Raw genomic sequence first — 15,162 nt, forward strand, 5'->3', positions numbered from 1 at the left:
CACATGAAAACAGGGTAAAACCAATACGTTGAAGCTTTCCATTACTAATTTGTATGAAAAACTGAAGATAAACTTAACAATATCTGCTTTTACTTCACTTGAAAATTTTGTGACCTCAGGAAAAATAGCTAGAGGTGAGCAGATAGGGATGAAGAGAGGTACAGTAGTTGTTACAAAACAACACAACTCCAAAGACAAAAAGGTGTCAGACCACTACAGCCCTATCAAGAGCTTCCAGAAACTGAGAAACATCGGTGTTGCAGCCATGCTGGTTTAAGGATGCAAACAAGGCATCATTTATAAACAAAATACAGATGTCTTCATCTGCCCAGGTGCTACAGCTGGGTAATCCATGCAAGCACACAGTGTTTTGTTATTTTCCAGAAGTCTGGACATACTTTGTGAGTAGTATCCTAACAGGATCACACCAAAAGGAGAACCAATACTAAAAACCCATACTAAGAAGAACCTGTACTACAGTTCAGATGTCTGGCCACACAATCTCTAGCTTTGAGTGATCTAGCACATAAAACCACTTCAAACTAAAACCAGTTTATTAACATTAACATTCAATAAGAGAGCAACAAATCGCACCTTACATGCTTCTTCCATCACTAAGTGTTGGAAGCGCTTCTCAGAAAAGGGCATTTCACGACAACAGCTGCACAGGTACACCAAAGCACAAATGCTGCCAAACTTTCTCTTTGATGTGTAACAAACACAGTCAAATACACGAGCAAGCCTGCTCAAAAGCCTCAGCTGGGAGCTTAAGCTCTGCTCTGTTTTCTTCAAAGAAGGTGACAGCTATTCTACAGCTCAAGTCTAAACACAGGCAGCTTACAACACAATAGTAAACTCAAGCATTTGAGTATGAGAGCAACAATGTGGGATGGAACAAGACCTTGAACAAACCACTAGGACTTCTGTGGGGGTTAAGTCTAATCCAGCATGAACCAAACACAGCTTGCAAACCAGAGGTAAAGCTTCCTGACCATACGCCAGCCACCTGCCCTATGTGGAAAGCTGCTGTGAACTTCAGACTGCAAGACCAAGTACCAAGATACCCTTCTCAGCCACGCGAGACTGTAAGAAGTAGGCTTCAGGCACTCCCCAAACTCATTAAATTCATTCTTAAATCTAAGCACTGTAACTACATGTATTTAATATATTCCACATTACAAGCGTGCACAGCTAGTTATGTTTGACATTAATGGACCTTATGATCACAAAGCAAATATTCCTATTATCTTTTAATTCTATCCTGGAAAAACATGAGTTCTTCCATTATTCTGCATGTTCCTGGACTTAAAATGGATATCTGCCAAGATTTATTAGTCAAAGGGAAAGCAAAATCGGATGCATTTTCCTCTGTCTCCATTTAAAATTAAGCCTTTATTTCAGTCATTTTAAGCAGAAACCTCTCACAGCAGGTGGGATAAGCAGGCTGTTACACCATTACAGTTACATTCAGTTGCAGAGATACGTCTTACTTCACACAAATATAAGCGAAAGGTGTGTTTGTGGTGAGGTTTGTCACCCCTTAGCCAAAAGCATAAAGGAGCAGTTTTAAAATGTCTCAGTGTGCCAGGTACATCATTCTGCGTTTTTTGCATCAGGAGGCCAACTAGTAATGCAGGAAATCTTACCCGTGGAAGACAGAGGGAATTAAACTATTGTGTTACGACAAATCTTACCTGATAGAAAAGCACATTCAACTTGCTTGAGGAATCCAACTGTTCAGTGAAAAACACCTATATTCAGTGTTGTCATGGGTGGGGTGGGATGGGGGCCCTTAATTGCACAAAGGTGTAGAGCACTACTTCTTGGATTAAAGTTAAAACTTAACTGAGCACTACCCTCACATCTCAACTCTTAAAATATCTGAGGCACAGATATGTGTGTGTACTTGTTTTATTCATAATTTGTCTTGGGATACCAAATGTATTTCTACTTCAGGTGATCTAACAAAACCATTGACCTCATTTCAAAACATCCACTGATCCATTTTTCATTCAATGGCAATATCGAATGTTAAAAGGAACATAAAAACAAACATGCACACAATTGTACAGTTTTCATAAATGTCTATTTCATTATTTGTGGGTAGCGCATTAAACAGTTAAATACATTTAAATAATGTTTAAGTGACTGCACTAATGCAGAATTTTAACTAGATGGGTAACCAATTTAACTAGAAACCAGCTAACAAGTAACTGTCTAAATACTTCAAATACAGCTCTTGTTCTAGGTCATTCTTCCTGGAAAAAAAAGCCTGCTGGTCACATTGGAAATGCATTTTAAGGCCAAATTCTTCCGATATCCCTTCTCTGCAGCAGTTTCTTCGCCCTTTTAAGCCTCCAAATCCAGGCCAAGACCAAGTTTATGGCCACCAGCATTGATGTTCTTTCCATCTATCAGGGCAGACATTGTAAGCTTCACACCTGTAAGATTTTTAAAAAGCATGTTTACAACATACTGTTGGAACTCAGCCTCTGTCATTAACTCCCAGCTCTTCTCCTATTTTATTACTTTCCTCTAAAGATTTCTACAGAAGAATCCATTTACTCATGAAATGTATTGAAAGCTAGTCATGTGAATCAAGCTAAATGCTTTTTGAAAATACCTATCACTCATTACCTGGCAAAAAGAGACCCACACACACCTCACTACAACCTCCTTTCAGGTAGTGGGGTGGATAGAAGTAAACTATTATTTTTATTTGTTTTCAAATAAGGAACAAAGCAATGGTAATATCACATTAGCAGCTGTTTTTCATATTTAAGCAGAATTATTCAAGTTCTGCAAGGTTTTTTTTTTTACTACACATGAAGAGCAGGAAATGTGTTCTTTTGCCAATTAATCATTATGTCAAGACCTGCTATAATTCAATACAATATGACTGGAGAAAGTAACACTAAAAAAAGACTGCTTACACAGCCTAAAGCTAAGCTACCAAACACAATACAGTTGATTCCTACAGAAATCAATGAGGAATATGATGCAGAAATATCATTAGATACAATGGAATTTGTTTCGTTCAGATAAAGGTTTGATGTGCAACAGAAGCTTCTATAAACATCTACTTTGCCTACAAGACAAAATCTTTCTGGAGAAACAATTGCATATAAATGCACAGATCTCAAAGATTTTCTCTGTGGTGCGTGAAAGATACGTATGAGATGTAATCCATGTGATAACCCTTACCTGGCCTCAGGGCCTGGGTGTAACCCACTCCAACTAAACTAGAATTGTTCACTTTTGCCTGCGGAAAAAAAAAATAATAATTAAAAAAAAAAAATCAAGACAAAAGCAATTGAAGTGCTCTAACTGATTAGTTCTTTGTTATCATTCAGAAGCCAAAATAACTACGGCAACATCACCATTATCAACTTAAACAAATTTTACTTGTTCTTTCAATATCTCTGTGCTTTCTGGATTCTCTCTTCCCAGCTATACCTTTGCCCCAGCTGCAGAAGTAACATATTTAAGAGCAGACAGAACGCAAGGGTGCGGAGAACTGTTACTGGAATGTAGTCTGGAAGGTGAAATTCTGCACTCCGCCCCTACTTTTCAGAAGGGCATTGCAATTGACCACCATGTCCTCTCAAAACAAGCCACTTCAGAAGAATCCTCCACATACAGATTATTACAGAAGAATTAGTATCTTGCAGGTCCAATTAGTCAAGCAGCAAACGTTTCATAATATCCCCATAAACAATATGTGCAAAATTATTTATCTCACTTGCATTACTTTTTCTACAGGATGACTTCCAACAATTCGGGTTCAATTCTAACTTTATAAACTGATAACTTCTCTGTGGATCACCTTTTTAAGCAGTATCACCAGAGTTCTTCACATGAGAATGTGACAGAGCTCCCCAAAGACTGTTGTTTTTTGTTTGGTGGTTTTTTTATGTCTTCTAGAGTAGAAAAACATTTGACAGTCAGATTCTAAAAGACTTGGTTGTATGCAGCATCGCAGAATTTAAATACTGCTGGTTGAATTATGACTGCCTGGATTGTAAGAGTAATTGCTACAAGACTGTCTGAGTTGCAAAACCTTCTTTTGTACTAATACACAGATTTGCAGAAACTGAAAATACACTGTGCTTAGCATAACCTTTTTGGTTAGAGCCATACTTACAGAGATAGAAGAAGTGGAATCCAACTTGTATTTAGCTGCAATGCCAAATCGAGTGCTGTTGCTACCTGCTGTCCAAGCCAGGTTTACAGCAGTTTCAAGACTGTCGCTCACTTTCTGGTAAATTGAGCCACCAAATTCTGAACCATCATTGCTGCACAAATTTAGAAAAAAGTTAGTTTCCCATACCTAGATCATCCAAACATTTTTTTTAACTACTTCAAATTTTTATTCCAATTAGAGTTTCAAAAGTTTAAGTTGTTACACACTTTGACAGGAGAAGGGAAGATGAAGAAAGGCTTCACGGCAAAATTAAACTGCAATAATTGATGGAAAAGAAGCTACTTTAGAGTGCTACAGCTAATTGTTACACTAGTGTTGAACTAAGTACTTGAATGAAATTCCAGATCATACCCTTCCAAAACAAATAGAGACACTAATAGTTACAAAATGGGTATTTTGAATTCTATTATTATTGAACATGCATAATATTCCTAAAGAATTAGATGACTTTTTAAAAAATATCTGTCACATGGTCTGACATTAGTAAACTGAAATGGAATTCTTACAGTCCAGATTATGAAGTGGTTTGTAGCTTCCTCCCATGCCCCTGTACTTCCATAAACCCAGACAGACACAATCCACATCCTCGCCTTCCAGAAGGACCAACTTCTCCTAACTAAACATACTAGAACACCAGCAATTTTTATTGACTTAAGAGTGAAAACAGCATGCTCTTCCATAGGTTTTGATTGGCTTGCTCTGAAGAACATTTAAGATCTAAAGGCACAAGTCTGAAGAAAGTTCATAAATAAGATGTCTTACACTTGTTCAGTTACATTCTAAGCATTTCATGCACTTCTCATCCCAGACAGGCAAGAAGATGAATCTACTCAAGAAGTTCAACAACAAAGCTCTAGTATTGCTCCAGGAACAACTACTGGCCTACCTAAACAGCACAACACTAATTACTGCCTCTAATAAATCTACTGCCCTTAAATTATAGTCAGATAAAATTCAATGTAATGGGAAATCTCAAAAAAACATTATGATCAGCTCTGCATAACTCAATTATTGCACTTCCGATTTGGTTGCACTTCAGTATGCTGTAGTATATATTGTGCTCTTTCGTATTAACAAGCCATGAGTATCACAGATTCACAGAACTGTTTTGAAAGAGAGAGATACAAAGTAACATTTCTCATTTATTTGTCATTTTCTATTGAAAAATGCACTCCACCTAATGGCCTTGCAAGCACCTTGCAAGGTATTTCAAGCATTTGTATTCTGACTAGAAGGACAGTAGAGAAAGCCTACTTCTGCAAATCTGGACACAATTTTCATTACTTACACATTAGTGTGCAGTTGGAAGTCTCCAGTCTTGTAACCCACAGAGAAGTTATTTCTTGTCAATTTTGATTTGGCACTATCAAAAGTCATCTGATAACCAGCAAGCCAGCCTTCATAACCAAAGACAGCAGAACCGTGGATTGCAGGTCCAGCAAAATCAAAGTCAACATCACAACCTAGGTTTACACATTCACGTTTGTAGGCTGACTTAATTTTACCACTTTTCTTTCTGAAACAGAGAAAGAGTTATGTTAAGACAATGCTTGATCTTCCTCAAATTTGATCTTCCTGTCAAATTTGAGCCATATGACCCTACACAACAAATCTAAATGCCATGCACATGCATTCTCTAGACTGGGCCAAAGGACAAATAACCCACCAAGAAAGCACGGGGGTACCAGACAGGCATTTTGTGATGAACGTAGAGGCATTTTCATGCCTCCTGCAATCTTCCACGTGTTTCTATCCCAGAAAATAAGCAAAGTGGGCTGTTGTGAGAAGTCCGGTACTAGCCCTGTAGAATGTCATCCTAAAGAGCAGAAGCCTTTAGCAATGTAATTTGTTAATTTGGATCAATAGCAAACCATACAAACACCTGTCAATATACCAAATCAGATTAATATTTCCTGACCATTGGTGTTGCTGTTGCCCTAAACAAGGTAACAAGGTTAGAAATTCTTACCCTGTATTTGGTGAGAAAGTTGTGTCAAATGTCAACTTCAAGCCTTTGGCAATCTAATTCAAGGGGAAAAAGATAAAGCTTTAAGTTCACTTCTGCTAGTTAGGTAAAACAAATACAAATACTCTCCTAATCTATTACCTGATCTTCAATTGCAATTTCTGTTCCCAGAGTGTTATCTGTGTTCCATTTTTCTGTGAAAGTCAGCCCATACTCAGCCCACTTGTATTTGGTCTCCAAGCTCCCATTCACTTTTCCAGTGTCTGTATTCGATGAACCAGATGTTGTGAATTCCTAAAAAGAAGTGTCCATGTTATACAGAAGACACATGTGATCCTGAAAGCATTAGAGTGCCAAAAGAGAAAACATTTTTCTTCAGCAAACACCAAAGATCTTGTTATTCTGCACAACAAGTTTAACAACATTAGATAACTTGTGGGGCGAGAAAGGGGAACGACACAGACAAGAGGTAGATGATTCATGCCCATATGGAGGCCTCCCCCCGCTCCCCATCTCAACTGCACTGTTTCTGCCACTATTACAAAACGCGCAGGTTTGCAACACAACTCGGAAGCAAGACAGTAGTTACTGTATGTACTCTCCTTAAAAGCAGGAAACAGTTCTTGAAACATAAAGTTAAGTCTGATATTCCCGATGAGAAAATTAAAAATCAAACCAAGAGCCAAGAACACTACAGGGCACATAACTCCAGTAAAATTCTTCAAGGAACACATACATATTTCCATTACTCAAGCCAACCTTGAAAAATAAATTATGTACAACTGTAAAATGTCATAGAATGACATCATTTTTCAAATCAGGGGTGGGTGGTAGTTTGGTTTTTTATTTGTTTTGGGTTCTTTGTTGCTTTTTAAGAGAGCTCTCAGCCTAACCAATGTGCCAGCCTTTCACACAAGTCATATACACGCATGTGTTTTTACTGACAGCTATACAATTCCTATTCACACTCTGGTTTAATGACACTAGAAAAACATTTATGCCTAAATTGTGAGAAAAGGCAAAGTCTGATTTTATGCTTCTGGTACAGTCTTACTTGGAATTCTTGGAAGTGTTGAAAAGTTAGTTTAATAAGGTGATGTGAGCAATATTGCTAAGTTGTCACTAGCATCTCTCACTATTTGGATTTTCACAAAGAACAGAGATAATAATTTCTGTGTACTACTATTCAGAAATTAAAGACAAAACAAACCAGGCTTCTACTTCTGCTAGGTAAAGGATCTGTTTCCACTGAAATATTATTGTCCTTAAGATTTAAAAAATAATTATTTCCATTTTTTTTTAAACAGATATTAAAATTTTTATCTCTGACTTCATTCACACGCGGTATTATTTTCAAACTGAACCCTCACACTCACCTCCTCCAGAAGGAAACACAAATTTTACTTTTAAGACCTCATTTGAAATCACAAGTCCTTAGAAGTCCTTAAGCATTTGTATTCTCACATCGCAAGACCTGCTGCATATCATAAGCACGCATGAGACTGTTCTATAATGGTGGTTGATCAAATTTCACCATGGCCAAGATATCTGCTTGAACCACGTTAGTGAACAACTAAACCATCCACACAGTTGCTTAATTTTAGTAAGGTCTACTTCTTAGCAAGTGACAGGGACTATACAGCTTCAAGTCCAAATACCTTCAGCTTTAACTTCTTGCTTTGCGCTATTTCTAGTGCACAGGGTATACATGACTGCAACCACTGTGGTAATAGCTTCAGGAGTGGCAGATTATTCCATTATCTCTTCTTTAAAACATCTGCAGTACATACACGTCAGTACTTCCTCCTCCTGGGAAGGAAGGCTTATAACCACTATGGAATTCACATGAGGCCTTTGATTTTCCAGAGAGTTTTACCAGGTTTACTGGTAGTCCTTGAAAGAAACAAGCTAAAATAAGAACTATATCTATAACAGGGCTCTTGCAAATTGGGCTTCAGTTGGGATACACACTTCTAGCAAAAAGACAGCATATACCCCACACACCTTGTTTTGTAGTGAGTTACACTGTTAGAGCTTCCTGTTATTAAAACAAAACAAAAATCCACCTTTATATCTTGCAAAATCTGCTGTAGAAATAGATAAAAGTCATCTTGCATTGAACATTACCGCAACACTTTTAATACCTTTAAAGAGGAGTCAAAGGTTCAACATCCTGTCACTGTCAACTACTTAACACAGGCACTAAGATACCAGAAATTTCCACCAAACACTGATAGGATCACAAAGTACTTTAGAAATAAATTCTGTGTACTATGATAAATCAAAACACTTCAAAAATGTAATTGGTTCACCTTCAGACATAGGATGAGGGACAACTAATTAACCTCTTTATTTTTACACAGATTACTAAACATTGCAATATCCCTGCTACATTCAGAATAAAGTCAGATCTTCAGGGGCTTCTGAAATTATTTTACACCAAAACCATAACATTCATATAAGCTATAAACTACTTAACGGCATCTGGAAGGTGTCCTTTCTAATTAAATATCAGAACATATCCAGAAAAAAAAAAAAAAGAAAGAAAAAAAAAAAGAATAAAAGGCTAAACTCACCACTCCACTTGTAGATTTTGTTTTCACATCCAGTTTCACCAATCCAAAACCTTAACAAACAAAAGTCAAAGTTATACCAGTAGGTTTTAACTAAAACCAGGCACATTTTCCAAGAGTCTGGTTTTACAAGCAGTCTCATCAGTGTGCCACATATATACATTCACACAAAACCAACCATAAACTGCCTTCAGTAACACGCACATTTTAGATGCCACAGTAGGTTAAGGAGGTCACTCTAGAACAAGCCAGAAGTTCTGTTCTATCATCACCACATAGAAAGTGAGTGTACATTTGGTGTACATTGTACATTTAACTACTGGGCAATTACTTCCAAAAGTAAACGTAGTGACAGACAAAATGCACTCTGTTCCCAGGATGGCATGAGCTTTTTAGTTGGTGCCATTTGAAGAGCCATCCTAACACATATAATTTGTCTCTCAGCACCAAGAAGTATCTCCAAATAAAAAAACTGTAAGATTGAATTCACTGGGTAATACACAGCCTTTGGAACTGTAATATAGGCAGGTTTTATGGGAATGTCAATTCCCATTGTTACTCCTAGAGCTGAGCAACAGTCTTGTTGAAAAAGCCTCCACATGCATTCCCAAATACCAGAAAGAAACAGCACCGTAACAAAGCAGAATTTAACTAGGCAACTGCCTGGCATTAAAGCATTTTAAAAGTTGAAGGATTCTTTATCCCAAGAGCTATTCCTCTTTCTATTAAAAAGAAAAAGGCTACAATGTTACAGTAGCACATATGCCTTTCTATAACAACAAATGTTGTGGCAGAGACAGATTGATAAATGAAGTGTACTAATTTAAATTACACTTGATACTTACATTCTTGCACACTTGTACACCTCTGACATTTATGTGGCTAAGGCATTAAGTTTTCACAGACTTCACATCAAAACAGCCCTCAAAAAGCCTCCAAGGATCCATTCATTGACAGTAATGATGTAAAAACATCACACCTTCTCCCTGCCCCAAAAACACTAGCATTTGAGCATTCAATTTTACATACAGGCTTAAAAAGGCAATTCATTGCCACATCACAAGCACTGTGTTTTATAATAAGTACTATTCTTACCATATCCTTTATTGAAGATATCTCTGGCAGACTTGCCAAGGTCCGCATATGATGGAGGAATCGCCATTGAAGCTGAAAGGTAACAGAGTAATTAACAGTGAATCTTTTACCACTGCATGCACACACACAAAAATTGCTACCACAGCTGTTTAAGACACTCTTTAAGGCAGATTCACGTATGAAGGCAGTTAAGAGACAGATGGCTCACATTAATACAGTATTCTGTGAAACACCTACAGATTTACAGTGATGTCCAAAATGCAAAGAGTGCGTATCTGTTTTGCAACATCACTTGCCTGATATTTTAAATGGGAGACATACAATTTAAAAATTAGCATCTAATACCATTAACTAGCAATCAATCTGATAAAGTTTTTCCCCCTATAACACACAAGAGTTTAAGTTTGTCAGCTGGTCTTGTTAGTTTAGAATGAACAAGTAGTAGGAGTGCTGGGCCACTGAGAAAAAGGTCTTAAAAAGAGCTTTTAAAAAAAGTCCCCTTATCAGCTGGGGAGCCTCTGGCAATCTCACAGTTAAAGAACTTGTCATTCCAGCCTAGCCATGAACCAGCCTCCCCACCCCATGGATAGCTACTGGCCTAAGGTCTCACAAGGCCTTATGGCTCCCCTCCCTGTGAAGATACACCTACCTGTACCTTCCTCCCATGACTGTTTTCCCATGATTTCAATAGCAAAAGGCCACTGTTACAGAGGCACTGTATTTTAAAATTACAGAAAACAGAGCATATTCAAAGTAACAGTTAACTCCCCCCATGCTGATAAAAGGCAGGGGAGAGGAAAACAACAAAACTAACTAGGTAAGTGCCATAAAAAGACTACACACAAACAGACAAAAATCTTATCTTTTCAAACTGATCTGTCACATTTGTTTTGCAAAGAAAGTCAGATTAATATAATTGACTGTTTATCTTGCTTTTCTGTAGGGTTTTTTGTTAAAGAAAATGAAAAAATATCTTCAAAACCTCAAAAGTAACAAAGGCAGTACCTTCACATGTTAACTTTCAACTGAAAGCAGAAAAATAATTTTAATTTTCATACAGTACTTTTAACCAGTATTTAAAATTTCAACACTTGGCTACAGAATTGCTCATCTTCTGCAGATCTGTGCAAGATCATAAGTATACTCAATAACACATTACCAAGAGGAGCTTTTTTTCCTCTCTGTCAAAAAGAAGTTTATTTCAATCTTTCCATATCCTTATCTACATGTAGGGAAAACTTCTTTAGCAAGGAGTTCTAAACCCTGTAATCAGTTCACTACAGCAAGACGTCCATCACTTGCTCAAGAATGTAAAACATCTGCTTTTTCATAGAGTTAAACTGTCTCTTAGCAAAACACCACCAAAAACCACCATGAAAATGACTTAGAGCATTTGAAGCTTAAAAAGGCTTAACCCAAGTTCAAGTCCATAGTAAATAAGTCTTGAGAAAAGAAAGTTCTATAGCAGAACACATACTAATCCCAGCGGCAAGACATTAAATGGTTCCTCCTATTTATTCAATAAAAAGGTGTTACACCAAATTATGAGAAAGTGTGGGAATGCTGCTCTTTCCCCCCTAAATTTCTGCTGTACAGCAATTGTACAATTCATTAACACTTTAAAATAATTTAGAAAATATTTAGCTAAGCATTTTTCCTCTAATAGATAGATCTCACTTCTAAGTGGCATTTTCAGAATATTTATGTCTAGTTTTAAAGTTTTATACTAGCCTTTAGCAGACGTGCTTTTACAGTGTAAATAGACGAGCTTTTTGCTTTTGTTTAAATGTTTCTAGTCTGACTAGAAAACTATCACAGACAAGGTTTATGCAAAGCAGTGATGTCCTGAGAAGTTAACAAACTGGTATCTATACCTAAAGTCAAAGGATTACTGCAGTAAAAAGATACTGCCGTTTTATCTGGCCTGGTTAAGCACCCTTTTTACTGCAAGGAAACCAACCTGTATTTGTCAGACATTCCAGCCTACAGATGCAAGTTTTGTGATAAAAACTTAAAACCGAGTACAACTGTCACACTGTTGTTCTAATCCTATACTAACAGGGATAGATGAGGACAAAAAGGGAAACCAAGAGTTAATTTGGGGTACACTAAACATCTGATAAGACAGTGCCATCATCAGAATGCTCATTAAATGAAAACAGGGGCCAAAAAAAAAAATTCCCGAGTCCTCCAATGTTGGCAAATTAGCTGGATTTGCAAATTCTTATAATCAGAAGTAATTTTTGTCAACCCTATTTTGAAGTGTCTTTCACTTAAAAACTACTCATTAGAAGTGACTAAAATGTAAGTACCATTTAACAACAAGAGGTTTGTGGTGAAAGCAACTACCAGATAATCTTATTCCTCACTTCAAAAACACAAAATCTACTTGAATCAAGTGGGAGCTCCACCCTGATCTCGTTTCATGCCACCCTAAAAAAAAAAGTTAAATGAATCTGTTACTCGAGACTCACAAATATGCTTTCTTCTTCTGTAAAAATAAAATCATCCCATGTACAGTGTTTCAAAAAGATGGATGCAGTTTCAAAAATATAGGGATTTCAAATTTGGTCCATCTTTTTTAAACACCTCGTATTAATGTTATCAGAATTATTATGTCAGTTTTCTTTCGAGGTAATATTTCAAAACTACCTCATACCCTATAATTAAAGGAATGCCAACGACTTACATAAATCTTTCTAACAATTTTAAGATCTCAGTATATTGAGGAACAGGCTGGAGGCTAGATCAGGTTATAATAAAAAACCCCACAACCTTAAGTATTAATACAATTAAAAAAAAAAAGGCAAGAACTACACTGAGACTTTAACCCAGTAGTGTAAATAGCAACAGAGAAATCGATATTATTTTAAAATATTTTGTTAAAATACTCGGGACACACCACTGGCCTTTAGACTTGTACTGCTGCTAAAGCTCAGGAAAAAAAAAAAAAAAAATATATATATATATATAAACCACCTCACTACCCCTGCTTCACCTGTCTCCCTACTTACACCCTGGAGGTGGGCACACTGGTCTAGCAGCCACAGCTAGACCAGTTTAGAGACTCTACGGAGAAGGGAAAGAAAATTAAACATCTGAAAATGAGCTACGTGTTCAGAAAGCGAAAGGAAGGATAAAGCAGAGCCTCCCAGGGGAGAAGGACACGGGAAGGGGAAGCGTGGCTGCGAGCGGCCAGGCCGGGGCGCAGGGGCAGGCGGCGCAGCCTTCCAGGGCCGGGCCCGGGCGGCGGCGCCCAGCGCCAGGTCCTTCCCCCGCGCCCAGGCCCGCCGCCGCCGCCAGGCCCAGCGGCGCCCGCTGCCGCAAGGTGAACTCCTCCACGCGGCCATCTTGGGCATCCCGGCCTGACCCCCTCCCGCGGCGCCCTCCCCGCCGCCCTTTATGTAACCGCGGCCAGGCCCGGGCCGGGCCCGCCCGCCGCGGAGGGCGCGGCGCCTGCGAAGGCCACGGAGGGAGGCAAGGACAAGCGACCCGTGCGAAGAATCACCCCACACCTCCTCAAACCGCCCCCCGCCTGCCCAGCCGCCCCCATCCGGCCGTTAGCCGGGTCGCTGGGCAACGCGTTCCCGACCCCGCCGCACCCGACTCCACGCGGCCCGCAGCCCCGCTCGCAGCCCCGCTCGCCGCCCCGCCGCCCGCTCGCTCGCACACGGGCGAGCCCCGCCCGCCTCCCGCGCTCCCACGAGGCTGGTCGCGGCCCGGGCGGGCACCTGGCTAGTGTGGGAAGGCAGCGGGGCCGGAGGCGCGGGCGGGTCTCGCCGTGAGGAGGCCGCGCTGCTGCAGCCGCTGGCACTGGAGGGCGAACTGAAGGAGACACCGATCCGCCCGCCCGCCGCCACCGCGCAGGACCCCAGCGAGCCGCGTCCGCCCCTCACGCCGCCTGCCCCGCCCGCCGCACCGCACCCCCGCCCGGCCGGCAAGAAGTGTCGCCGTTGGCGGCCCAGAACCGGGCGAGAGGGCGGGATACGCCGCATGCCCCAGCGGGGAGCCGGGCGGGGGGCCTCGGGCCTGCAGGCGTTCGGAGGGGCAGCCCCGGCAGCAGAGAGGGGTCCTTGCGGGCGGGCGGGGCGATAACGGCTCACCAGGCAGCGCGGGGCGGGGCCGCGGCGGCCCGGTCTGCAGGGGGCGGGGCGGGGCGGGGGAGCAGCAGCCGCGCGGGGGAGGGCGGGGCCGAGGGCGCCGCAGGTACCGGATCCTTAGCGGGCCTGTGGCGGCCACACCCAGGGAGCGATTCTGCTGGGGAGGCTCTAATACATGGACACTCCCTGGGATGCGGAGCTGCAGGGCGGCTCCAGGCAGTACTTGCAGGAGGTTCCATGCTCTGGGCCACTACCCGCCCTCAGAAACGGCTGCTCCGCTCAGGGCCCGTCTGCCTGCGCACACGGACCCGCGGGCCCCCGGCGCGGAGCAGCCGCGGGGAGCAGCTCTGCAGCCGGCACGGCGGCGCCTGCCCTGGAGCTTGGAGGCGGCCCTGGTTCTCACAGCTGCCAGGACCCCGTCCCATGCCACCCAGCCCCTGCAGAGCACTGGGGTGCTCGCCTTCCCTCTCCCACTGCCCGCGACTCTGAACACCTTACAGCTAACGTGGCCTCCTGTTGCTGCCCCAGAACACACAGGCACAGAGCAACATCAGCAGCACAGCTGTCCTATGGCTGATCTGACATCTAACAAGGTTTGCTATTCCTTCCAGACAAGTGCCACAATCTCTGCCATTGAGTAAGCTCCATGTTTACCTTCCAGTCGCTTCCCACCAGAAGACACAAGTCAAGAGAAGCAGTAACCCTCAGAAAGCTTTCCTAGATAATGCTGTCCTGATCATAAATGAGACTGCTCGGTGAAGACAGTCAAAATGACTGTTCTGCAGCTGTCACTGCACAACTCTAGCAGGAATCACTGAGTCACCCATGCAGACCATTGCTAGGCCAAGGAACTGCAGGACAGGCACATAGTTCTCCCCTGCTTACTTAGATTCTGACATGATCAAAGTCCTTCAAAAAAGTGAAAATTATTTACAAATACAAATTCTATTTGCATAGTATGAAAAATATATATTACCATCCAACACTACCAACTTACCAGAACACATACTACAACAGTAATTTCCTGGGTTATTAAAAAGAGAGCAGATTAGCAGCAAGGCCCAACACAATGTCAGTCAGCACCTCCTAGTTATATCAAAAGATAAGCAACTTCTTTTTTGTGAGAGTCCAGTACTTTCACATCAGAAAACCCAACAGGTTAGTATGTTTCATTTTGATATTTTTAAGTAAAACAGCTTGGCATTCCACAGAGGTGTATATATT

At 41.0% G+C, this 15,162-nt stretch overlaps 1 protein-coding gene across 2 annotated transcripts; it reads right to left on the reverse strand.

The window, feature by feature from the left end:
* Positions 1 to 1,373: 1,373 nt before the first annotated feature.
* VDAC2 (voltage dependent anion channel 2) lies at positions 1,374 to 13,899 on the reverse strand. 2 transcript variants are annotated; one of them, XM_080347764.1, is made up of 9 exons: positions 13,570 to 13,899; positions 9,839 to 9,910; positions 8,747 to 8,796; positions 6,312 to 6,464; positions 6,174 to 6,226; positions 5,493 to 5,720; positions 4,145 to 4,295; positions 3,205 to 3,262; positions 1,374 to 2,441 (listed from the first exon to the last, which is right to left on the reverse strand). In XM_080347764.1, the coding sequence occupies exons 2-9, from the start codon at positions 9,903 to 9,905 to the stop codon at positions 2,350 to 2,352; spliced, it is 852 nt and encodes a 283-aa protein (XP_080203890.1). In that variant the 5' UTR covers positions 9,906 to 9,910; positions 13,570 to 13,899; the 3' UTR covers positions 1,374 to 2,349. The 2 variants fall into 2 exon arrangements, with proteins under 2 accessions (XP_080203890.1, XP_080203891.1); XM_080347765.1 differs by lacking the exon at positions 13,570 to 13,899 and adding an exon at positions 13,441 to 13,493.
* Positions 13,900 to 15,162: the final 1,263 nt, after the last annotated feature.

Source organism: Nesoenas mayeri, assembly GCF_963082525.1.
Source record: "Nesoenas mayeri genome assembly, chromosome: 7".
NCBI lineage: Eukaryota > Metazoa > Chordata > Aves > Columbiformes > Columbidae > Nesoenas > Nesoenas mayeri.